This window comes from Paramacrobiotus metropolitanus, unplaced genomic scaffold (genome assembly GCF_019649055.1).
Source record: "Paramacrobiotus metropolitanus isolate TYO unplaced genomic scaffold, Prichtersi_v1.0 Parri_scaffold0000012, whole genome shotgun sequence".
NCBI lineage: Eukaryota > Metazoa > Tardigrada > Eutardigrada > Parachela > Macrobiotidae > Paramacrobiotus > Paramacrobiotus metropolitanus.
In genome coordinates this window covers 993,705-1,021,590 of record NW_026570232.1, presented here as the reverse complement: position 1 = coordinate 1,021,590, position 27,886 = coordinate 993,705, and the positions used below count along the sequence as shown (strand labels likewise).

Here is a 27,886-nt window from a genome sequence, read left to right as displayed (position 1 = left end):
TCAAAGCGAAATGTAGATCTCATAGTGTATAAAAATCAAGGAAATTATACGACAATAATTCCAATACGTAATGCCAGTTGCCAAACTGGTAAATGTTCCTTCCGATAGTTGTGCTTTCCGATAGCTATAGATTACCAACGTGGCACTTTCTTCGGTTCCAAATAATAAAATTTAATTACTTATATCAACGTACACATTTGATTGAATGGTGAGATTTCATTCATTCCCAGTTTGTTCAACACAGGTACAATGCAGCCGTCAATTAATTATTCAGCACCGAATTCAAACTAAAAACAACTAAAAAGCGCAAATGTAAAAATTAATTGAAAACCAAAGAAAAATTAGCGTTATCCACTAGAAGCGCGCTTAATACACCGTATCCAATCAGCTGAGAAAAAAACCATCTACAAAAAATGCACAAACACCGTCTACATGTGTGGGGCCGGTCAGACCATACTAATAAACTAGAAGAAATTGTCATGAATTCATCGGTTAATCTTCAGCATCATCTTGGGATGCAGCGCCGTGCCGTTGACCTTTACCGGCGTCACCGGCACCGCCTCCTCCTCGGCGGCCTTCCGCTGGCCGGAGCTCTCACTGACACACTCCTCTTCGTCTTCCTCCTCCTCCATCTCCTCCTCCTCCGAGGAATACGGCGTTCCCGACCGCACCGGCGCCATACTGACCCCCATATCCCCGTTGCGCGCCGGCTTACTGGTCAACAATCCCTCCTCGGCTTCGTGCTTCTTCAGATGCCGGTCGAGATTGGTCTGCTGACCGAAACACCTCTCGCACAGCGGACACTTGAAGGGCTTTTCCTTGTGGTGGATATTGCGGACATGCCGCTGCAGATTGGAGGAGATACTGAATGACCGCCCGCAGACGTTGCACTTGTATGGCTGCTCGCCGGTATGGGTGCGCAGATGCCGGGTCAGATTAGCGGAGCGTGGGAAGATCTTGAAGCAGAATTTACACGTGTAGCGCTCTTTGGATTTCGTCGGACTGGCTCCGACGCTGTACACCGACGAGGACACCGGTGTCGGCACCTGGACGGCCGGTGGGGCCGGCGGTGGGGCAGCCGGTGCGGCGGGCGGGGCGTGGGTGCGTGGCGTGAAGAGATCAAAGGGCGGGTGCTGGGTGTTGGCCAGAAAAGGGTTGAAGAAGGGATAGCGCGGCGTCATGGCAAGATACTTTTGCATCTCTTCGTGCACGTTGGCCGGGATACCCCCGAGGAAGCTCCGCCCACCCGGCCCAAAGGGATACGGGAAGATGCCCATCTCCTCCTGGTTCGGCTCACCGAAGATGTGCGTCTTGCGGGCCGAACTCGGGCTGGTGACACGGGTGAAGATGGTGGCCGGTGGGGGGCGGGTCGGCACGGATAAATCCAGCGGTTTCTCGTTCTCCTCCTTGCGAGAATGCTCATCCGACAGGGAAGAGCTGGCGCGCCGCGGCGACAGATCGTAGGCCATGCTGTCGTCGTGGTGGTGACTGCCCGGGGTCAGATTGTACGGGTGCTCGGTCTCGTCGTCCGAGTGGTCAAACTCATCGCCTTCGGATTCGCTGTGCACGGCATGGTGGTGCGGATGACGGGCACCCGGGTCAGGGGAGGTGTTTTGATTCTTGTCGGTGTGGCTGTGCGGGAGCATGCCGGGTGGGAATGGGAGGCTGGGGAAGGGCTGCAGGAAACCGGGGAAATTGGGGAGAAAGGAGTTGGGGAAGGGAGGAAAGGGGCGGGCCGTGCCGGTCGGCGACAGTAAATAGGGGTGGGGTCCTTTGCCCGGAAACGCACCGGTGAAGTGTTTCTTTAGTGTTCCTGCAAAAAAATGCACCGGTCAGCTGATTCGCTGACGGGGTTCTCGAAGCGGTGTTGATCTTTATTGCTCATAATTGTAAACAAAAAAGTTGAACATCGACGTGTATCTCGACTGATGACCTTTACTATCAGAGTTCGCGCGTAAAAGCTGAAGACACCGGTCCGTGGTTCAACATGGCGTTGACCTTTATTGCGTATGATTTTCGTGATAAAAAAATTGCAGAGAGACGTACGTTGTGTGCGGCAGTTGGCATGCATTCGCTTGTGCCGGCAGAGATTGGAGAACTGTGTATAGGCTTTATGGCAGACTTCGCAGCGGAAGGGCTTGATACTGGAGTGGATGTGCGTGTGTTGTTTGAGGCCGCTGGACGTGGCGAATGTCTTGCCGCACTCGGCACACGCGTGGGTGCGGGCGCCTTCGTGGTGGGTGCGGATGTGGCGCTGAAGATTGCTGGGATCGGTGAAGTAGCGCTCGCACTGCTCACACTGGTGGCGCCGCTCCGCACAAGGATCACCACCGCCCCCGCTGCTGACCACACCGGATTCCGATGTGCTGTGATGTGAATGAGGATCCTCGGAAAATCCCCTGCACAATAAAATTGTTAATTCATGTGTCAGTTTGTGCAGATTGTACGAGTATAATGGGAAGTGACTAAATAAAAACTGCACAATCCGTCAAAAGCGCCGGTATTAATACTACCGAGTAGGTGGGGTTCAGTGCTACGTACAATTATCCAATTCACATCAGCTCTGGGTGTTTAATATTATGTAATTTTTCAAAACCGGCAGATATAAAGTTTAATTTAGGAGCGATCGACGTCAAATTGCACTTCTTCATTTGGTGCATCACCAATTTTCGAAAACGTTTTAGGCTTTCGCGTAAATTAAAAGTACAAACCATATGCTAACATATAAATTAACGATAAATTAGAATTAATTATAAGTATACATACCTTTTTGATTCAGCAGGTGAACTGACCGGTTCCTGGTCAGTTCCAGCAACGGATGAACACTCAGATGTGATGTGCCGATACCATGATCCTTTATTCTGGAACCTGGCTAAGCACTTCTGGCATCTCAGTAGATTACGCTCTTCGTCACCTTTCCGTTCGTTTCCTACAACCAGGCCTAACCATGAAGTTCAGCAACAGCAATAAAACTCCAAAAATATGCTACAATACACAGCAACGCATACCTATATTATTATTACACAACAATAATCATGCTACATCTGCTTGCATGTGACCGCTACCGTGTTAAAGCAAGACGACACCATTATCGTCTAATACATATGCCGAATGATATAAGACTACCACTTTGGATCGGAATTCTACTTCCCGTTTGACACTCCTCGATAGATACTTGGTACTGTTTATTAGTATAATTTTCCGATCGCTATGAGCGACATTTTCCCCAATTTGCATGCTGCCAATGCTGTTTCATAATGCACCAGCGGCATAAGAAAGCTGTGGATACGTTGAGATGTGCGAACACGTGCCAGCAAAAATCACAGCATTTTAAACAATTCGCATCACAACAATTTCAACAATGCACCGGTATCACAGCGATTTAAAAGGTCACGGTTAGAAGTTTTTAAAATAAATTTATCGTAATAAAACACCTTTGTCAACTACACTCCTGTCGCAGCTTTAGACAGCTTTAAATTGCTTTTAAATGCAACCCAGTTTTGGGCTTTGCATTTTTTTATCAGACAATGAAAGTCACCAACGTCAACTTTAAATTAGTTTAAATAAGTAAGTGATTTTGTTGCTCGCACTACCTCAACTTATTTAACGCTTCCGGCAAAAATATATTCAATTAGTCTTTAGACATGCAGCACATTTTAATATTAAATAAAGAATGTATCGTTCGATCGCGCCGGCATTCGCTTGGTCACATCGCACCCGCGGCTATACCGACCGTTTGATGAGCCCAAACGAAAGTGAAAGTGCTCAGCATAATCGAGATCTGATGGTGCTGTAATTTTAATCAACGATGCAGACACTACGGTGTTTTTTCTGCATCAAGACTTCTGTGGGCAGACGATGCGGAACCTGGCACGAGTAAAGAAGCGAAGAAGGTGTCGTTCAAAATGCCATCATAATCGGATGATTATGAAATATGTCCAAATGATGAGATTGAGCTGACGTAATGTCATGGCCACTCATCCAGTTATTCGTATAATTACATGCGAATATGTTGGTTGTCCAGTGTACACACGTATGTGTGCGAATTAATTTTTAGTTCTTTTGAAAACGGATTTATACATACTTATACAAAACTTTATTTATGTCTCAGTCGAACAAATGTGCATACGATACAGAAAACACCATAAAACTATAACAAAAAAATCTAGTACTTATCATCACTGAATTAAAACATTTTAAAAAGCTTAAAAAAACGTTTTCTTTGCAACCCACACTAGCTGCAATAGGAACAAATTTAATTTGTCTTTTTATTTTTCGAAATAATTAGTAGTTTAGTATAGTAGAAGTACCATTCTAAGTTCTAGCACAAGATAAAGTATCTTTAACCGTGCTTATTCGTGATACAAAGATATAATTATAGGTATATGTCCCTATATACATGATAACTTAACACAAAACAAGTTTGCAAACGTGGCGAACACATTGTTTCAGTTAAAATAATCCCGAAAGAAGTATAATTACCCTGTTTTGCATTTTAGGAATCGTACCATATTCAGCTACGCGAAGTAAAGGAGCTCCTATGCTGCTTTCGAATTTTTTAATGGCGCTTGTTCGAAAATTTTACTGTGTATACTGAAGTTTGCGCAAACAACAAATAAGTACACGATCAGCACCTTCAGTAGACTGTACAGTACGAATTCATAACTACTATTTTGTTAGCAACTACTACCAAGAGAACCGCTGACATCCTAACACGGTTTTTAATGCCGTTTCACTTTTACTTCTGGTTCGTTTACTGGTTTTTCTGCCGTTACCCGATGGTTAATTTAAATTACATATTGCTGCTTTATAATTTAATTACGCATCGCCATCTATCTGGGATGTTCGAAGCGCAACAGGTGGTGCAAGTGTGACTAATACGTTTGTTCGTAGCCCACTACGCATCATTTGCTCATAGATGAACAGACGAGAATCTCACAAATAAAGATTAATCTCACAAGTAATTATATTTAATACATTTTTATTTTATTCACTGTCGTAAAACTTAAAACCTGCCATTTAGACCTGTTGGCTGTTATGACGCTTCAATACAGCGCACCGTTATACAGCTCGTACAAAAAAATCCTGTTACTGACTGTTTAAAATTATTATGAATATATGGTCAGAATCAGAAAGACCAATGCAACTGCAGAAAGCGCATGATAATAATACAGTATTATGACGGTGCAATGATAGATTAAATTATGTATGAAACGCAGAATAGAATTGTATTAAGAATCACACTAAAAATAATGAACAAATTCACAACAGAAACCCGAAAAATACCTTTAGCAAAACGCTGAAGTATATATTAACCAATCATACAGAGCTCTTGATGTATTCACATCTTCTTTTACAAAACCATTATCAGAATGGTAAAGTTTGTTTAAAACTGCGAATGTGAAATTATTTAATTTAAGCTAAAAACATCAGTCAAATTTGGGAACACTTACAATAGCACTGGCGATGACAAAACGCAGAAGAAACAGAAACCAACAAGCTCACAATTGTCAGATATCCGGTGACCTTTGCTCGCGATCGTACAGCAGATCAGTCATACGAAGAGTGAACAACAAAATGTGTCTAACACTTGTAAACTTTTCTAGATTAACTGCACATACTGCAAGCAGAAGAGAGAAGTAGAATTCTGGCAGGAAGAGGTAAAGAATACCTGCAAGTGATATATAAAAAGCATCACTCGTGCTTTAACGACATGTGCTCTGCGGATTACGCAATCTTTGTTGTTGTTCAGAAGCGATATAAAATACGGAGTAATTACTAACCAACCACCAGCCAACCAATATCAAGCGGGGAAACTAGCTTTTGGCTTGCTTGAAGTCCTTCTGCTTTCGTTTTCGCGTATTAGTTACTGTCTGCAGTGTACACATCTTACATGTCGAAAAAGCTTTTCAAAAATTTACCCCCCCCCCCATTTTGCGGTTCTTCATAAATACGGCCATCAACTGCCTATTAAAAAAAATTTAAAGTGGTAATAGCTTCCTTCTTTCACAAAATGTGCACATCATTCGCATAAGCTTAAAGAAGGAATTTAGACAGGCGAATGTACGTTAAGGTCACTGCGACCATACGGATGCAAACTCTGTTAAGACGAAGCAAACCAAAACCAAACGCGAAATCAGTTTGCAACAAAAACCTATTCGTCATCTACTTACCAAATGAATTGCCGTTAAAGGCTACATTCTGATCCCAAAGAAACCCCGAGACGGGCTTGGATGCCGAGATCTGCACGCTGTTCTTCCGCGCCGCATCAAGCGTCAGCTCATCGTGTCCGGTAATGTCACGGAGTGTCTTTACATAGATCTGCCGAAAAACATTCAAAATATTATCGTTAATTACGCGCTTTCATCAGTCCTGCATAATTAATGTCACATCGCGAATAAAGCTACCGCCAGTACACGATGCGGTGATGTGAGCGTTACATAACACGTCAGGTCACGGATGCACTGCACATCGTGTAACCTGATATATGCCTGTCGTATAATTACGGTCTACCGGTCTAATGCAAACTAATTGATATTCTTTGACTAAATTTTAAACAAGAACAAAGCCGTTAATTAAGTAGCCGTCTTGCTACTACATGTTAACAAGAAACAAGAGATACCTTTGAGAAAAAGTACTACTGTAGTAAATCAACGGCACGTCGCGTTATAGGCAGGGTATACGCACAACATACGAACACCAGCCGAGCAGTGGCTTCTCTATCGACACACTAAACCTGACCCGCCGAAATCGCACTACTTTTTAAAGAAAATCACAAATTTTAAACAGCGCCCTGAGTACAATAGTCTCATGATCATTAGAGGCCCAATCGGATTCGAATCAAAAATTTTTCTTAATGCCGATCAAAAATTATTAAGTCTATCAAGGTTGTTTTTGGTTAGTACATACAATTGTTGCATAACAATCATACAGACATCCATGCACTCTTGATTGTACGAGAGAGAGACACTGCCCATAACAATGAACGTGACCGTCAGCCGAAACGGACGAGCATCATTAAGAAGCTGCTTTACAAGCGAAGAACGCTCGGACGAGCGCTTGCTGACAAAAAAACACTGGGCTCTTCGGCGATCTTGCTGCGAACGGCCTAAATACCTGATGGCCTAATTTAAGGTTCTTCGCCTTTCTACACACACATACACAGGACATAAGTGTATGTATGTATATTCCGCTATACGCGGTGGCTTCAACAGACGAGCCTATCGACTTTCCATACACCGGCGCAAACGAACTTGTTCATGAATATTCTTGAGAAGCCCTCCGAGAGAATTTTACATTCTAAACAAAAGTGTTCTTCGCCGGACATACTCGGATGCACAAATGTTGCCGCGCGATCGCCGACTCGGCAGCAGTGTACTCGACGCCGAGGTTAATTGCACACCCTTCTCGTGCGTTATCATCCGCCGTGAATCAGATCGTCAATCATACCGCTAATCATGCGACAATTATATTATACAACACAATCAACGTCATATTGTCAGAAACCGACTACATTACTTAATTAAAAATAATATCAGCGACCGAATACGCTAAATACTCGATAAAAGCTATAATTATCGTTCAACTGTAACTATCGTCAGCTTCAGTTGAATACGAATCCATGTTGGAAAAAGTTTTAGGGTATTGTAATTTACTCATTTACATTTCCACTGCAATTTGCTTATACATTCAATGTACATATTATTAAGATATACGCACAGTTTTCGCATTCATGATTCTATCAAGCATGGAGCTAGTAAAGTCGAAAATACTGTGACCTTGTGATTTTGTTACAAAATAAAAAAGCATACAAGATCTACTACAATGCATAATTAAACATCAACAAAAATGCAACAAAAGTTACAGCGCGCAGAAATACCGGTACTACACCACCTTCAAGCGCAAAGATCTTACCGGAAGTTGCGGAACATCTCGCTGCAGTTTGAGCTGGCTGCCACCAAAGCCGCTGTACCGGTATGGTACATTCTCATCGCACTCAATCACCATTTTGCAATTTTCTCTACTGAATGTCTTCAACAAAAACCTTTCTCAACTGAAACTGCTCTGAATAAATCCCGGCATCAATTCACCGCTCCACGTCCGCACATGCACTGGTCATCTGTGCAAACTGACCCGCCGATGGAGGCCGGATCGGGCGTTGATCCACATCGCTAATTGGAGCGGACAATAGCGCGCTCCCAAACCCGATGTGAACCTTCCTGCCTTCTATGGCCCTGTACGCCATCCTCACCTCAAGTGTACGTATTTAATCAGAAGCGCAAGGCAAATTCAAAACCAACCATTCTCATCCCATCATCTTAGGAATGTTACATATTTTCTCTCGTTTCCCTCCACTCACGGCATTCATGTTCCCGAAACTCCATTAAGCGCAAGTACGCAGCACTGTATGTATACATTAGGCATTACCGAGGGAAACGCTTTTGATGCTCTGTTGACCATTTGGTGTGGATAATTTCATGTTTCCTATTCAACCTTATTAACATCTGATCCCCTCTTTACACTTAGCCATGAACAATACCGCCTATTATCTGTGGAGAAAATGCTCCGTTTAACAGATTAAGACGCACATCGCGCATATATGGGCACATCGGTGCAGCGTCCATTTGGGCCAAGGACTACACGGAGGGCGGAGGGAGATCATCTATTTAAGTGTCGTGTAACACCTGACTTCAAGGAGGCTCCCAGAGGACCGCCCTCACCGGCCAGGATAATTCGCTTAATACACACGGCTTCCCTCGTCGCTGCACGTGGATTTCCACGGTGCAGATATGTTTTGTCTTGCCACTTCGCTATTCGGGACATTGTACAGCGTCTACAGGGTGGCTATTCATTACCCGTAATTAGATTACACTCTGCTTACTATACCATCAAAACAAATCCCAGAAATTGCAAGTTACACGGTATCTTTACACAAAATTCTTCAAGTATCCTTCTATCTGTACATCTGTAGTAACGGTAATACCGAATCTGGATGACCTCCTCAACAATAAATGTGTTCACAGGCAAGCTAAATTTCCTTATTAATTAGCATTAATAGTATTAATTATATAATGCAGCAGGCCAGGAAAACGATTGTAAATAACACTCATAAAACTCTAAAACTGCCCTGCAAATCTTAATCTGTACTTTCGTTAATTTATTAATCGCAGTGTTGTAGAAGTAAAGATACTCGACGTAATGCGGATATTATAATGAAAACTAAAACTATTTTAAAGTTTTTTTTTTCTCTCGACCAGACGGCAGTGTTACAATACACAACGCTCCATAAGTCCCATTCGAATGGGGTGTCTGCTCTGGTGCAATAATAATAGCATTAAATGCTAAATAAACCGTACGAATAATCGTTTCAGAATCTTATAAAATTGCAGTTCCACCATTTTTATCCAACATATAAGAAGTTCACGACCATATGATTTAGAAGTATGATTATAATAAAGCAGCAAGATCTGGAAATCTGGATATATTTACATCTGGAAACTGCATTAATCTGCCTGAGCAGGATAATAACTGCGTCCTCGTAATGCAATCGCACCGTAGTGTTACCCTTATGGACTGCGTTTGGTCTGCGTTACACAGATAATATAACAAAATTAGGTCTAACAAAGAATTCTTCGTGTTTCAAGGTAATCTTGCCTTTATATGTATAACTGTATTATTTTAGCTTAAATGTGCTGATCTAGCACTACAAGCGTTGTACTACGATGGGCAGTGCTCCCTTTTACACTGATTTAGCCTGATTACTACAGAGTACAGATGTAAAATTCGAGCGTGATGGAAGGACATGACACTGTTTCTAACAAATAGCAAAATGTCTTCGAAGAGTGTGTTAATTTCGGAAACGAAAATTATCCACATAGAGATCTTTCACGGAAGTTCATAACTACAGCATGTTTCATTTGTTAGACAATAATCCCAAGCAAACAGTAGTTTTCAATTGCGCATTCTTCGTAGGCCTTAAGAAGAATACAGGGCTGCTGCAGCTATTGTTATCTTGAAAGACCACCTTGAGAAATAATGAACTTCACGGCCCATCCATATGCAAAACACGGTGGGACATTGTTTAGGCTCTGATGCTTATTAAGGATGTAATGCCAGGATGAATACGAGTCGTGTAGCGCTTGTTGATTTTACCATTGATGGATTAATTGGTTGGCATTGTTGTGATTCTGTCAGTGCATAATTAAGTAACCTCCTAAGTTCACTTGAGCGTGATAACGGGATGCATGGCCTCATGCCTGCATATGTGCATCAGATGCGCCAAACGCACCAAACAACGGTAATGGATAATATTAATATAATATAATTATATGACATTGAATAATTTATCATCTACCATATTCAGCACAAAATTTCAATAAAATTAATGTTATGCCACTCCATGCAATTTTTCTTAAAAGCTAAAAAAACAGCAGTTACACCAATAACTTACAAATACAGACGAATAAATTCCTCTTATGGATACCTGAGTTGTCCCTGGTTGATCTATCCCGATTGGCAATAGTATACACTCAATACAGTATAACCATTCTCAGATTCTCTCATGCACAGACAATGTGACCTTTACGGAATTGTGGACTGTAAAACTTGTACAGTATCATGCTCGACTGTTTCTCACTTCTAAATTCTTCCTCTACTTTTAAAAGAAATAGTCGTAGCTGTTTATAACTGCACTTAAGCATACCTGTTATTTAGATTGGGCAGTTTTCATAAGTCCAAAGCAGTTACTGTACATCATTTATTTTCACCTTAATTTAATTTTTTTAGATTTACTTCGTTGCATTAAAAAAAAAATGCTTCACTAAACTATTTTTTATAGAATATGACTGTAAAATATTACCTGTTGAAATCCTTGGAGAGTGGCCATAGCGTTCGGTGCAGAGCAGGCTTGAATATCGTTCATCCAGTGCGGATGTTGTGTGAGAAATCGTCCAACCGAACTTCCAGCTGAATCCACCACCTACAGCGCAACAATACAACTGTAAACTGACTTTCGAACGAAACGCTGCTGATCAGATACATGTATCTCGTTGACTCTAAACAGAAAAACTTAGCGCTCTACAATACATTAAGTTTTCATGATAGGCTTATGCATAAGCACAAATCAGATGGATTAGATCCCGCTATGTACAATTTATGAAAAACAGCCTGACATTATACACGAAGCGTAGCCAACACTTCTGACACGACTACAACCGTGAAAGCTAACCGACAACACACCATTGGAGTTCACTGAAGAAAAAATGAGGAGACGACTAAAATATCATCGTGAGAAATGTCACTGGATTTGAATTTTAAAATCCCGACACTTCTGTATATGGGCGCGCTGTTCAATGCAAAAACGTCCGGTATCGCTCCGATGCAATATGACTTTACAGATCGACGTGCGGAGAGATGGAAAAGGAAGGCGAAATAGTCGTTTAATAGTTATACGACCCCGGTTATGCTCTATTTGATACGATATGTTAGGAAGGGAATTTGCTCCATGTTCAAACAAAACGCTCGTATGATGGCGGATGGCTTTGTATCCTAACACTACTGATGGAAATCCACAAATATAATCATAAAATATGCGCCGATTATGACACGATGCACTGTACAAGTAATTTTTACGGCGTGTTATGGCTTTGAATTGTCGTTTGCCGGGCAGTCCAGTGCCTCTTCGCTGTAATGACCGCTAGACAAATCGGGACATACGAGTGAAGGGACCTGTCGAGCGAATCAGCAAACATTCTCGGCTACGATCGTGTATAATGCGTTTACAGGTAAAATTAAACTGCCGGTTCGGAGGTGTACGGAGATTTGCTGTTCCGGAGAGCAGTCATGAGGGGGCCCATAATGATTAACACCGGATGATGACTGTAACCGTTGTTTATATGTTTAAAGGGGAATAATTGCTTTGTGTATGTAGAAGCGGTAAATTTCGCTGTTCTCATAAGCGCCGTACAGAGTGCGTATCAGGTTTAAAGGTGCGGTTGTTAATGTTAAGTGCACACTTTAGCCGAACAAATTCACTGTCATAATCACAAACAGAACTGCCAAACTACACTATCAGATACTTGCTTTAAAAATGCCGCACATCTTTCCAACAGCATATTATGCCATGTACATTTATATGCGACTGATACGAGTGCTTTGCTTTGCGAAAAAAGCAAAGCGAAAAACGATAAATTCTTTTACTTCTCGGAAATGTTAATGGCTAAAAAATCTTTAACCCGTAATGTTCTTCAAATTATAGGGGAATGACGATATGTGTTGTTAAATCCTCGCGTAAAACCGAAAGTAACTCTGCTACAGGATGCCTGCAAAGTCTTCCTTCGAATTCATATTTCCGGTAACTTGGACGCCCGTTAAATTTTCTCTTACTTCAGATGCTTTACGCTTCATCCTATTCTGCGTAAAAAACTCGATGTGACAGCAAAGAGAAAGTTAACTACCTCCTACCGGTATCTGCTGAATATCGGCCGATGACAAAACTCTAATATAACGGTCATTATTTACTCGAGCAAAATGGACCACTCCTACCTCATTCACCGGTAATATTCACAGAATAAACCCGGCATTTTAAATTCACACGCCGTCACACAATATTAAAAATCAAAAGATATATCAGCGCAATTAAGCGTCGCACTTGAGCGGCACACTGACCGAACAATGGTTGTCCCCTCGAAAATCTCCCATACAATCAACAGCCGATCTAACCGTTGTTCACCGGGAGACGACAACGCCCAATGGCACCGTGGCAAAAGGGAACTACTTCATAGCGGCATATATCATAATATAATAAAATCCTTCACCTCATATGATTTCCTAATGAAATGGAGCAATTTCTCTTAACAAGCAGCGCTTTTCCTTTACATACACACGCTGGACTTTTCAACTAGTTCAATATATTGTGTTGGCGCTATGGCTGACAGTCAGGGAAAGATATATCGCGTCGATGGGACAATTGGATTTCTCCTTCCACATGCGACAGTGGACCAAGGGTTTCGTCTAAGGAGACGCAGAAGCGGGCGCGATGGAGTAGGAAGCCTAAGAGTGCATAAAAGGTTCCTTTGAAGACTATTTCCTGTATGGATGTGATGGGACTTGATTGAAGAGCTGGCCGACGTGCAAAGTGATCTGTGCAACGATGGCCGGATGCCTTGGCATTTCGACAGGAGAAATCAGAAAGTCGGATGAATCCATAAAGTTTTTTATACTAAATTATAGATTGTTCATATATGACTAAGCAGTAAAATGGCAAAGGTCAAACAGAAGTTTTGTATACTGTAGATAGTAAAATTATTTTAGAGTAATGAATTTTAATTTTATCTTCAGTGCGCTAGGTTATTGATAAAAAACAACTCGCAAAATCTGATTAGGCTGCGATGGTATGAAATTCTGGTCAATTAGCGCTCTATAACTGTTAATGAATTAAGTAATTAACAAATTTATAATACAGGCGAAATGTAAATTACCAACAGTTTTAATACTAAAACTCTGGTTTTATCGATTAGTTTCGATCGCCAGCCGTCCCTCTTGCAACGATGCACTTTGTTTCCCCGCTGAGATTTGCGCCGGTGAATGTCATCCATGTCAGTGCTCTCACCCGTCATCTGCTCTCGGCCTCTTCCCCATCATCTCTCGAGTTCTTTCCGGCGTTTAAGTTCCCTTTTTCACAGCTTCCCATTTTCTCATATCTACGTAAAGGATGTCAGCTGGCTCTAGCGCCGCTTCATAATAATCCCCGGCATCAGGATTGTCACGAAGAGCCGTTAAATGGAGGAGACATATCTCCCTGACACATGAGATTAGGCTACGCCCCGTCCTACGTGTGCATGTGTGTGTGCGTCGGTAATGATTGCATATATAGTGCGGCTGCCTGCCATAGTCACCGTTTCTCCTGAAGACAGTTTACGGGACAATTCGCTTCTCATAGCGTGTCTGGATGCTTTTATCAACAATTGTGACTAATTAAGCGTGAGAGAGATTTCCCTCCCTCATCACGAGACATCCATTACGCTCAAGTGTTTCGCCGTTTTTATACTTACTTTAAAAGTTGCAAGCAATTGCATATAAGCATGTAAGTTGATATAATTTCAGATATGTATAGGAAAAGTCCGAAGCAATCTGTAGCGTTGCGGGAAAGACAAACACTACAAGGCTTTCTTTGACTCATGATGAGCCGATGTGCGAATTCAATGAGGAGACGAGAACAAGAACGACACACGATACATGCGTTGCCGGCAAATTGAGGTGATGTGGACATTAGCGCAATTTAAAACCATTCCTCTCCAGCTTTACTAGACCGACACGTAAACTTTATATCGTTTCTCCCCGCGCGCTATAACAACACACTTGGCACACACAGTACATCCTTCTAAGGAAACATCTTCATACTTGCTGGACAATGCCGGTGACCTTTGTGAGGGTCTCGAATGTACACACTTCAAATTTCCCATGAAAGTATTAAGTCGACCGCACAATAAAATGCAGTATTTAGTTATCTGTAATTATCTCAAGTTTCTGAAAATCCGAAGCAGGTAAGCCTGTTCGGAGTTTTAGAATACCCTTTTTGAAATTAGGGAAACCTCGATCTTTTATCAAATGCAGTGTCGGTTAAATTGTTAGATCCAGCTTTTGGAATGTTCAAGCCAAATTAAACTGCGACATATATCTGGTGCGTTTAAACTATGTGCACTTGAAGCAAGCTAGCTATCAATGCTCGCCGTTAGATGCGAAAGAGCAGAGATTTTCACAAGATCACTTCCGGTCGAGCGCAATCGTTTGGATTAGAAGTTACAGATACACCATTATAAACGGATTGTTATATTGAATAAAATGTAGGTTACGCTTAATGCGGATCAGTGAATTGTGTAAGGATAGTTTCCTGGTGGGCTTCTCATGCACTGCGGTGCACTGCAAAATCCGCCGAAAGAACGGATTATGCGAGGATGAGTAGCAGACGGCGTACGCGCATCCATAGTATCATAAGTATCATTGATTACAACGCTGATTAACCACAAACTTTTCATTGGTGCTTCAATACAGGGCACGTCTGCTAGTATGCCGTTGTGCAAATGAATGAATAACGAATTATAAAAAATATTTACCCTAACACTATGAAAAATATTCCTCTTTAAATTCCTGGAGAAGCGAGCGTGCCATACAGCGGCAAGTTTAAAGTGCACAAAGCGGATCACCCAAAAGCTCCGTCAGTTGCGAGAAATGATGTGGCATTACAAAGCATCCTATCACTTTGTCAATGAGCCACAACGGAATGATGAAGAAATATGTGTCTGTGTATGTGCTGGTAAAATTGTCAAAGGCGGTAGATCTAACAAGTGATCCAGTTTCCATCCGCCGCGCACTCCTGCCACCCAATATTACGCCCCGTTCACACAGACAACGGTTATATTTAAATTATCAATTATTCATAACCAGTGCCTCCACTTACGGACACACACCGCATATCTGTACAGCTGCACAAATTTGTGACAAATAATTGCTCATAGCCCTATTGAACATCCATAAAATCACTTTCTCATCGCTACATCATCAGCAATAACTGTCAACCTTGATATTGTGCCGGCTGATCGCCAAAAGATGACCGCTATAGCTGCGCTGCGCGGCAGCAGCCGGCGCAACACGCCATGCATGTATCCAACGCGCAGATATCAATCAATAACTATTAACTAACCAGTGGTCATATCGAGTAATGTTCCATAAGTCGCTGTTCAGCTTCGACAGACAAACAGCAAAGCGTCAAATTTGTAAAATGGAAGTGCATGTAACAGCTATTAACGCGGTGCCGTTCTAAATTTTGCAAAACACGGTTCTTAAACGCAAACAGTAATAACTTGATAATAAAAGGTAAACTCTATAGAATGGGAAAAACTTCAAATAATTTACGTACTTAAAAATTAAAACATTGACAACCTACAATAACACTCAGCGGCACACCGATATTAGGCTGTTTGATTGGAGTTTAAAGTGATAAAAATAGAAACAAGCTTTTTACAATTGTCGCAAAAACTTTCATACCAAGGGCATCCGATATCACCATGTGATTTACAATAACGTTAGTTCACACATTAGACCTGTAATTGCCGCTATATACAGTACAGTCCACTCGTCAGAATGCACGAATCGAATTCGGCATAACTTTTAACTAATTCGGCATAACTATTACGTACGTACAGAAAATGTTTTGCAAATTCGTTGAGGAAATTTAGTACAATTATTTCGCACAGAAAGCAGATCGTGGACCTACCGTCCAGTTTTTCGTTCCACTGGCATCCGCTGCTCCGTCCAGTCCTGCGCCGGGCAGCAGACTGCCCATCAACGGTCCAAACATGCTTCCCGCTGGGACGTCACACCTGGTCCAGATGCCGGTTCGGCCGGGTGCCACACGGCTCTCCTTCACTTCCAGTTCATCCGGCACGCCAACGGAATTCTCATCGGCAACCTGGTGAACCCGCGACTGATGATGAGGCCGCATTGCCTCGCTACTGCTGCTGTTCGACAACGACGACGACGATGCCGGCGGCTGTACGATGGCGCTATAATTGGACATCAAGTGTCGTATGCGTATGAGGCTGTTGTCGTTGTTGTCATCTGTTAGATCAGCCGCATCGACGGCCTCGTCCTCAATCTGTTGATCAAGAGGAGGAAGAGGCGAACAAGCGGAATCTATAAAAAGCCCAACCGATCTGACAGTGCGTCTTACGTCGCGATTGTATATACCACCTCAATCAAGGAGACGGCTCAAATAACCACTTTACAGCCACCACCACTATGTACACGGTACACTCGGCTCTCTTAGCGGCATCCTCTGCGTTGAACCGCAATGAAAATAACCCTGCGCGCGCGAATTATACCCGAATATTGCGACAATCTGACCAGCGGCATTTGCCGGCAACATGTGGCTGCTGAAGAGCACGGCAATATTCGTATGGTGGGGGCAGTGATTTTAAAATGTATGTACCGGTATACAACAAAATGCTTTACTTTTGACATCGTCTAACCACTTGAGCCTGTTTTACAGCCATATACGATCTATTCATCATCAACAACGCCAGCACGAGAGTTTTTCTTCCCCAACAGATCACTTACTTTCAATAGCTGACTAGTTTTCAACCGCTTGTTTATTGCGTTTTCGCCAGATCAACACTTGCTGTGCAGCTTTTGATACAAAAGGGCGAATTAAAATAATAAAGATGTTTTATAGCCTGGTACGCAGTCTGACACGGCTTGTACACCGCACAGTCGCTCACCGGCAGTATTCGGTTATGCAACGAAGCAATGACACAGATTCGCTTGCAAATTACCTCTCAGATACTGTAGCAGTGAAGCTCGGGTGCTATTATTTAAATTTTTGTTGGTGATTAAGCACTGCAATAACCGCACTAATTGTAGATGGAAACAAGATATCAATACAAATATTTAGCACCTGTGGGTTGATTATCTGCAGGGACGTTACGAAGGCAGAATCCAAAACTATTTTTTCTGCAAAAATGACGACAACAGATAGAACTATGAAATTGATGCACTGCTAAAGCACGTGCAAATCTTACCACAATAATTTTGTTACAAACTGGAGTAGAAATATATCTATGTTTACTATGTCTATATAATCGTACTGCATATACAAATTACTTAATATATCTACTATTATCTAGCCTAAAATAATTAATACTGCAGGTGGTACATGGCAAGGTAGCGCAAGTATGGTTTGCTGGAAATGTCAGTATCATGCTTAATCATTTTTTAACAATGCGTAATCCTAAAGAAAGCTAGCCAGAATTTAAGTATTAAACCTTTTCGCGTTTATATTGTAGAGAAGATAATGATCATCCAGATGCATTACGCAAACAAGAAGCACCAAAGGTTTCTTTATAACACTCAAATAATGGCCACGTGTTGTACGACGGATGCCTGATTATACCTTCCGGTTGAATCAGCAGTTTGTATTAAGCAGTGTCCATTCAGAAGTACCGCGCGATGGCGAAAAAACGTTGTAACCCAAGACAGTATTTTCTCCATGTTAAGCATTAATCCCCCTATTGATGAAAAATACCGATGGACAATTGAACATTCAAGGAAGGACGCTAGTGTTATTATTTTGATTCCTGCTCTTGTACAGCTTAGAGTAGTTGGCATAAACACACTGAGTGTCTTTCAGGTTGCGCTGGTAAACACCGCAGACAGCGATCTTCACAGCGAAAAGATTAAAATTTTTAATCCACAAAGCCGGGCCCCCCTCGCTGGCTGCGTAATACACTGCCACTCTTTCCACTCGCATCTCTCTTTTATTCGCGATATTTTCCCAACCGGATTAACCATCCATTACGCACCGAGCAAACGTATCTACGCAAACGTTAGTGCAGCTTGTCTTGTTGTAATCCGTCTCTTCAATGCCGAATTAAATAACGCCACCATGACCTTTCAGATACTTGTTCAATAAGCTCATCTCGCACTGCTGCACGAAGGAGATAAATTTAACCGCATAACTTTTTATCTGCTGCAAAAGCATAAATTCCGCTGATAACCAAAAGGTGACACTACTTCATTGCGCTTCGTTCATAATTTTTTTGCGAATCCGGATATTATATTACATTTTTTAGTTTTCCCAACCACCATCCTTCCGGTGTTCTCCAAGTTTAGCCTTGGTCTTGTAACTGATTACCGGTAATGCATTTTCAGCAAACAAGCATACGCTAATTCCGTGTACAGCGCTTTTACACCCAATCCACGAAAATAAGAGATATTTCCTGTATCGTAAAATATCGTGATTCGGCGCTGATTCAAACATTTAACGGGGTCGCATGCACAGAAGGACGCACGAGTATGCGGTCAATAATGATTACTTATTGATAGACAAGAAAATAAATATCCTTGTCAAAAGCGAGCATATTACAGATGGTGAACAGCGCTGTGGACACGGCGTAATTCAACCTGCCGCAATAGCCTCGTCAATCGAGGCCTATCTTGTCACACATACTGGCAGGGTCCATATGCGAGCCGGCCTAACAGCAAATACCAGGCCGCTTATAAGGCACCAAAAATATGAGCATTACGCAAATATTATTCCATCGATAGTATCCTCTTAAACAGCCCTACACCGATGTCCTTTGTCAAGACATTCCGGTTGACGAGGACAGGAAATATGAGCAGAACTGTATTATGTGTGGTTTGGGGGCAGATAATAGCCCTGGAATTTCATATCAACGGATGGGATAATTCACGCCAGTCCATCATAAAATATTCTCTCCACCTGATACTTGCATCGTACTTTACGTTTGCCTAAACATACCGTAGACGGCATTTCATGCTTTTTCCTATCTGTTCAACATTCGATTACTTGATTCTGCTGAATCTTGAATTTCAGTAACTGATTCTGTGCTGCTGTCGTAGAAAAACTGCTTAAAATCTTTATTAAGTACTGTAATTGTTCATATTACACTACCAACCGGCAGCCGTATAAGCAATAGTAATTCAAAATAATTACTGAGTTTCCAACGTATTTTATACCCGGGAAACGTTTTTAGCGCAACTCATGCGGTCGCAAATTAAAGATGTCTTAGGGTCTTAGAGCAAAGCAAACCGAGTGCTGACAGATCTTCAAAGTTCATTGATGAATACGAACCTTGGATAAGTGGTTCACCTGAACGAAAGCGTAAATAAAGATAACATTTGAAGGCGCTATAATTAGAAATCGTGCCGAAGCTGATACGTGAAACTGGTGCAAGAAGATGTCCTAATAAGGATGCCAAAATTCAGTGATTCATTAGGATTTAAGCAGGTTTCCATTGCTAGCACGTAGTTATGTTTATAAACGAAGTTCGTTATCGATTTTGCAAAACTCCACGAAACAGATAGAAACTGAGAAAAGCACCTAGTTACAATTTTTGGTAGCGGTTACCCTGCCATTAGTCAGTTTCCGTTGATACTCGTGCCCTTTAATACTAGCTGTACACAAGAGTAATTATATATAGAATACAGCGCAAGTATCCATTTCCGAAAGACATTTAGTATCTATCTGTGTCTAGTTATTATTATTCTCATTGTTGAAGTGTGAAATTTTTTCGATGTTGTTTACTAAGCACTTATTGCAGATGTATAACGGTTTCGCATTTCTGGATACATATAAGTACTGTATTGTCTTGTCCTCGTGTGCACCTGTTCGCCCTTGCTGTCCGTTATTCAGACAGCTTTTTCCCACAGGTGGACAGTTGAGGACACAAAAATTCCTTACGCAAACACTGAGCTCATCTTAACAAGCTAAAGGGAACAATTAGGCTAGATCAGGGTAATTGCTCTACCACTTTATGACTACTGAACAATTAATGGCCACAATATAATTCGTACACATGCCTTCGGGCCGTGTGTGGTAAGTACTGTATCTGTACATTTAGATAGTCGCTACAATTCGCTGCATGTACAAACCGCAAAAACGAATTTAGAATAAAGAAAAAAATAAAAATCCTAATGTTATGATGTAATATTCCCCTTATTATGCTACGGTACTCGTAGAGTTTGCATCAGATATATAATATAAGACATTGCGACTATTAGTATTCCTACGTTGCGCATATGCTTCAGTTTTCCATTCCTAAATTATTACAAAGAAAGAACTATGTTACGTGATGTTGTTCGACCGGCAGCTATATATTGACATTTTGAAAATTTGACGACGCATCCAAGGAGACTGCCAGTGTCTTTTCATCGTTCCCCGGATCGTGCGATGAGAAAATCATCACTTCCCTAAACCACGATCAATCACCGCCTCGCGTCGCAATCACCACAACGATACGCGCAAAGTAGCACGATAATCCTCTATAAAAATCGAACACTTAACCCGATGTTACCCGGGGTCTCATCAATTAATCTCAGCCCTATTCTGGCGCAATACTCTTCGCATTCCTAGTTCACTGATCCCTGACGCCGAGAGCGGGATGAAGTCATATTGCTACTGCCAACAAAATCATTTAACTTTGCTGCACTTTAATAGCCTATTCAACTGATCAGCCCAGATACAGACATCCCCATTCCGCCCTTCTCTTCACCATCATTTTCAACAACATGGCCGACGCGCGGCTTTATACTCCAAAATGACACATTGTGAGCGGGCCGCGATTAATCTCCCCGCACACAAACACAACAACTGTCTAACCAATGTCCCATCATCAATTTCCGCTGACATCCTCCATGTCACTTGTATGTCTTCTCCGCCTGCTAACGAAGTGCTATCCAAACTTTCCCAAGTCAAAGGCTTGCACAGCTGCGGTCGCACAACATTACAATAATTATTATGTTACAGCGGTCGTATAATTTCTTGTGATATCTTATGGTTAGCACGGTGAGCTTATTTCCAAACAGAAATTCAGTATGCACATACGCAATACAGATCATGTTTGAGATATAATCAATCAGTAGAAAATTTCATAGTACGTATTGTAACTAGCACCCAGTAATAAGCAAGACAACGTACCATGACCATTATGATGCAATTAATTAAGAATTAATTTTTTACAGTTTCTACGTACGGTGCAATATTAAGATAAAGTAAAGTAGAGTGCAGCATGGAAACCTTACCGAATACTACGGTAGTATATGTGGGCTTTCCCCCGTCGCTATATGTACAGTGTACATCAAACAGCCAGAAAGCAATTTTCATACTGATTTCTGCTACTTATACGCTCAATACCGGTATGATACACTTTTCATATTTTCGCCATTACTGCATGGAAAGAGTGCTTAACTGGCACCCTGACTAACCTAGAACATACATACAGAGCATTTGGAATAATTAAAAATCACGAACAGCTCATTATTGTAATTATCGCCACATGACGTGTACCCGCTACCGAGGTAAATATTATATACACTTCAGTACGTACACTCGGAATAGTCGTGGCCATGAATCTCACCTCATAACATTCGGATTATAAAGCTACAGCCACAATTTTGAAACAACAGTAAGAACAATACATTGTAAAATTGACCTTCTGTATGTAAATTTTTAAACTTAATGCATAAAATGGATCAGAGAGGTCGATGCTGAGTGCCGATACTCCTAAGCAAGGAGTGAGTTTAGAATCTACGAGTACAACAACGTCCCATGCATGAGAGTGGGATGCGACATTATTTATAATGCGGGCGACAATTATTATTACTATTTGGCGACAAAATAGAATGGAATTTTAAGACACAAACAGTTCCGTAAAACTGAATGATCAACTGGACCATGACAAGCCATGGAAGTCTGCACACCTAATTGTAAGCGGTAAACAATATGGAAGTGCGGTTAACGCCCAACAATAAAAAGAAGGTTACTTCAGTTAATCATCATCAATTCTCCGACCAAAATTCACACCTGTTGATGAGGGACAAACTGTTGGACCAACTTAATAATGCCCTGTGTCGATCACAAAAGTAAATATTCAATGTAAATACCTTCGCTACAATTGTTCTGATTTCTGACGTGAATACGTTTCGCGTTCTGTTTAATATATTATAATATATATGTGCGCTAGCAGTAGGTGTACACGTATATAAAGCTTCCCTCGATCTGACCGAATGCAATCAACTGAGATACTTTCAGCGAGAATATAATCGGAATAACCAACACTTCATCAGGTGACAGCATATCCTACACCGCAAGACAGCAATAGCATTTTAATGGAAATACAGGAAATATTTCTAGTGTCATTGACATATTCAACCAGAAAACCGCTCAAATCACCCGGGCTAGATCAACAAATCACGGACAAAAAGCAAATCCATGCTCTTCATTTCTCTTTTATTATATTCCATATCGATTCAAAAAGCGCTTTAGTGTGACAGACACACAATAATGCATATATGATACAGAAAAAGATTTTCTCGCCCCTCTCAAACACGCTGCGCTCTGTATCTCACGTGGAAAATGCGCCGGCTCTCAAATCAGGCTTGCATCCGCAACCATACAACTGGTTTACAGTGGAAACATCACGACCGTATTCATGGGAGGAAATATACGGTCTGTTTTTGTTATTATTAACCGCGCCGCTATCCGCGACGAAAACTGCGTATCTTCGTTTTTATTGTGTTAGCAGGATATTCATCTATCCGACGAGCTGAGCGCGAATATAGCTTCTAAAAATACGAATTTGAACTTTTGTACAATGTCCATGAAACTACAAATTCTAATAACGATAACAACATATGTATTATGTAGGCTAATGTAGCATCTAGATGGCAAGCTCGATAATTTCGGTTGGCAGGATGCCGGCAGTATGTATGCTCTAGTTTTGTATGTGCAATATAATATTATGAAAAGTTTATAGGCCAACAAGCACACCAAAATTATAAAATACAACTTTGTTAATGTATCGTGACTATAAATATAAGTACAGTAAAAACGTTAACAAGAAGTGAGTTACAATATATTGGATGATGTAAATACAGATTAATGCACATAGCTGTTTCGAATATTAATTTTAATTTTACGCTGTAAAGATATCGGGAAGCTTCCAAATCTCGGATTTCTACTGCTGCGTGATAATCCGCCTTTCTCGGTTAACAGTAAACGGAGCTGGATAGTGTCAGCTCATTTAACAATTTTCAGTGTGGGTCTTTCCCGCGCAATATTCACCACAGGAAGTAGACGCGCAACAGCGTCATGGCGCGACGGAGAAGCTGCATGAAGGCTTACAATCTGTTTTGCTATCTGAATTTGACACTATTTAAACTCGCCAGCACCATCATCCCCGGCCCATCGCGGAAGCCTTAGCGCTAACTCCGCGCCACACCAAACAATAACGCTGCACGCTAAGCTCTTATCCAAGATTTATCCCGCATCTTCCTCTCTGCTGCATTCACGCACACGTACACAGTAATGTACAGAATACAGAGCCTAGCGGCAGACATTAGCGCGCGCCTATCCCCGGCTGCCATCAATCTTCCCCATTTGCTTCTCCCCCATTAACCACGTCAACGATCGCATCCGCAATCGACTACGTCTCCCAGCATGCAGAGTCGCCAGTGACTCGCCACTAATTATAAATACGGCACCGGGCGGGTGTTATGGTGGTTGTGGAATGCGAAAACATTAATTTCTCGAACTATACTTCATACGTAAACATTTATATAAAATACAGATACATAAACTGATAAAATGTTTTAACTTTGTTTCAGATTTGAGGCAGACTCTAATATGAAAAATTGGGGGTTGCAGGTGTTTGACTAAAGATGAACTGATCCCGATCAGATATTTAATACTCACTTATTCATCTAAATCTGATTCGTTTTATCACGCCACGATTCACACCAACAGCGTCGGCATTTTATTAGTAACAGCATCTGCAAAACTTAATTGACTGACTCGTACACTTTTCACATGCCGGTAAAAGCCGCACAACATTTTCTGTGCACCAGCAGCATTACCTCCAACATGATACACAGTATGCACAAAACTCAGGCATTTCATAACGCATGTCATTATGCAAGCAGTCTGCAAAAAATATATCCCTAATTTAAAGGAAGCGGCAATAAATACTAAATGTTGCGACAATTTCCAGTCAACATCCACTCAAGGTTAATGCACGATGACAATAGGCTCATCAAACGGATGGCACGGAATCGGATCACCGCAACACATTGATGAATCACTGCAGCGGGTGACCTTGCAATAGCTCAGCAGTTACAGTGCCATTTCTTGTCGGAGAGTCGGTCTCCTCCGTCAACAAAAAATTCCACCTTTTGGTGCAGAGTGACAAATACTAATATCCAACATGCTAAATAAATAATCACTTTAGCCACACTTACATTTTTCTAACAGCTTATTTAGGACGCTTATCGAAACATCCGCTATGTATCACAACAAGGAATGTCACACCATCATTGACAGAAGTATACAAACGCATTTATCTGCCTCGCTTGTACGATGCGATGCTGATAGAATAAGATTCACGCCAATTCAGCAAATTTTTTTCAAGGCACATTCTTCCTCCAGACAACAACACGATAACTGTTTTCATCTACGAGTAGGAGTAGAGATTTAATAATAAATCAGTTATATTTCGTACTGTAATTTCGACAATGCGCTATAAGGCTAATTTCACTAACTTCGATTTCGTGCATAATCTAATTAACTGCCTTCTGAAATTAAAATAATTTATCAGAAAAAACTATCAATATATGTAATTCCGAAAACCTCGCAAAGACAACAATTAGGCGATAATTTTAAAAAAACTCGAAACGAAGTTGGCAATTTGTGAATATCGTAATAAGCTTATTTTCAGCTACGGAGATTGCGCGTATGACACCTCCGCACGGAGAATCAATGAATGCTTTCTGCAGACTGTTAAAAGCGGCTAATTTTACTGTTCCGGAGTGAACAGATAATAAAGATGGCAGTTATGGTGAAATAAAAAGGCACCCCTGTGGCGAAGGGCATTGATGTGTCCGTCAAAATCCTAATATAACAACACACCGCGGGTTACTTTATTACCGTGTCCTCATTAGCACTATCCAGCTGGGATCTGCTGATCTGATAAACTTTTCATTTATTTATGTTTCACAGAGCGACATTTGGTATAATTTGCTCATCAAGTAAATGCATAATCAATACATATTTCACGACACATTTTGTTCTTGACGTCGACAAATTGCAGCGGTAGATGCCGGTAACAATAACCTTTTAAAATACTGTCAGTTCTTTTACAATAATAGAAAATCAGACGTTGCGTATTAAAAAATATAGGTTTCAAGTCACAAAAATGAATACATTTTGTACGTTAAAGAGACTTCTGACGGCAGTTAGGGGTAAAGGACAAGGAGAGGAGTGAAAAGGATTATCTCCCCTCATTAGCTTTTAATAAACGGCACGCGATTGACCACTGTGCGTTTGATGCGCATTGCTCATTTTATGCAGCCCATCATCATTTCGCTACTGTCGTCAGTACAATAGGCGGTAGCTGTTAAGTGAGATATGTATCAGTTCAATCTTCCAATAATCACCCAAGCAAAGCGGTGATTTAAATGGGTTTAATTTACACTCGTTGATTAACTGCCATTAGCTCTAATGCACTTGAAAACCTTTCAATATTTTCGGCGCTTTAAATTGTCAATACAAAAACTAACAAAAAGCTGCTTACCAAACATAACCCTAGCTACAACAAAACACACGCTACAACACCCAAATTAAAAACATAACCCTAGCTACGGGTTGTGTATAAAGCTTTACTTTCGCTAGTGCCAAATAATCACTTTATATAAGTATTTACAATTTTACAGGGTGAAGTAATCAAAACTGAAAATTCGTTTACCAAGAACAAAAAACAATTTGAACAATCGAAGAAAAACAATCGTATCGAATTATTCCAGTTATTAGAAGTCCTTGTTTACGCCTCTAAACTTAATAGTTAATTTACCGGAAGACGTTCGCCAAAATTGCAGTGCATTGCCGCATATTTATGACACTTTGACATATACAACACGAACAGATGTTTAGTCAAAAATGGCCATCCGGGATTATATTGTCCTAGGTTATCAGGTACATAAATTGGCCAAGATATCTTCTTTCTGGAATATGGGCTCGACAAAATATCTCAAACGAAACATTTGCTAACAGCTACGCATACAAAGACCGCACTCGAAGCGGTCTGCACAGGGAGCATCAATTTTCGCCCGCTACATATAATCCATAATTACTTTAGATATGATATGATCATATGGACATGTACCGGGTTTTATGAACATATTTGTCAGCGCTGACACGACATAAGGCACAGTCCTTTTGACAGATACCGCTCGTTTTTATGTCAAACATCCTTATCTTTAACGACCGGTCATGCAGACGAAAATATGAGGCAAAATGCTTTAACAACATAACAACTCAATTTAACAACTCAAATTTCTTAAATCTAGATCATTAGACTAATAAAATTAAAATGTTCGATGCGTCCTGAAATAAGTTTGCAAATACAAATCGCAGCTACAAAAAACGCGGAACTAAAGAATTCCCACTTACAAACAGTTACAAAAGACAAGTAGTTTTTTCCACAATAATCTTCAGAATTCCGTAAGGCATTAAGTAGTCTCGCAGCAGCAGCTTTAGTTGTGAAAGTTACAAACAGGTGTGAATGAAACAAATCATAGTTTCATTTAACGGTGATTTTCTGTTAAATACTTATTTACACGCACAGAAATCGGCTGAATTTCTTCAAAAAACAAATCTTACTCACAATTTTTTCAAAATTCCAGATTTTACAGCATACAACACACGTTAATTATATAAAAATGTATGGTACATCAACTTTTATAATATTACATTTAAAAAAGTCAAATATGCTTCACATACATATATTAACATTACAGCCATGTAAGTATCACGTGCTGACGTGCGCGTGTTCAACAGTTCACAGCACAGTCACGTGCCCGTTCTTTATATACGGAACCATCAGAAATATTCTTACGTTGACCCAGCGTTTTTCTAGCCACCTTACCAGGAAAATGCTGATGCGAATCCAGTTTCTGCATCTGGATCCGATTCTCCCAGGACGATCCAGTCCTGCCCTTCCACTCGGCGACGACGTGGGTGAAACAAGATATCGATGTGCCGAAGACTGTCAAACGGCCGCATCCACGGGAACGGCACAAACTGAAAACCGACCGGAAGATGACTCCACAAAGCCGTAACTTACTGTCCTGTTTAACAGAGTCGACAAACGACAGTCTCGATGGCTCCTTCCCTTTGCAAGATGTAGCCGTAAGCGGTAAAATGCGTCTTCTCAAACTGTGCCAGAAAGACCAAATTTAAATTGTGACTAAAATGAAATAATCATTTAAGCCGTATCTAGTGTAGATGCGCTGAATTCTCAGAATGTGAATTACAGTAGAC

At 41.2% G+C, this 27,886-nt stretch overlaps 1 protein-coding gene across 7 annotated transcripts; it reads right to left on the bottom strand.

The window, feature by feature from the left end:
• Positions 1 to 214: 214 nt before the first annotated feature.
• On the bottom strand, positions 215 to 27,886 carry LOC129583872 (histone-lysine N-methyltransferase PRDM16-like). 7 transcript variants are annotated; one of them, XM_055475875.1, is made up of 7 exons: positions 27,492 to 27,886; positions 16,274 to 16,692; positions 10,859 to 10,978; positions 6,174 to 6,321; positions 2,767 to 2,929; positions 2,047 to 2,399; positions 215 to 1,813 (listed from the first exon to the last, which is right to left on the bottom strand). In XM_055475875.1, the coding sequence occupies exons 1-7, from the start codon at positions 27,523 to 27,525 to the stop codon at positions 486 to 488; spliced, it is 2,565 nt and encodes an 854-aa protein (XP_055331850.1). In that variant the 5' UTR covers positions 27,526 to 27,886; the 3' UTR covers positions 215 to 485. The 7 variants fall into 7 exon arrangements, with proteins under 7 accessions (XP_055331850.1, XP_055331851.1, XP_055331852.1 ...); XM_055475876.1 differs by lacking the exon at positions 27,492 to 27,886 and adding an exon at positions 26,418 to 26,740; XM_055475877.1 differs by lacking the exon at positions 27,492 to 27,886 and adding an exon at positions 17,116 to 17,253.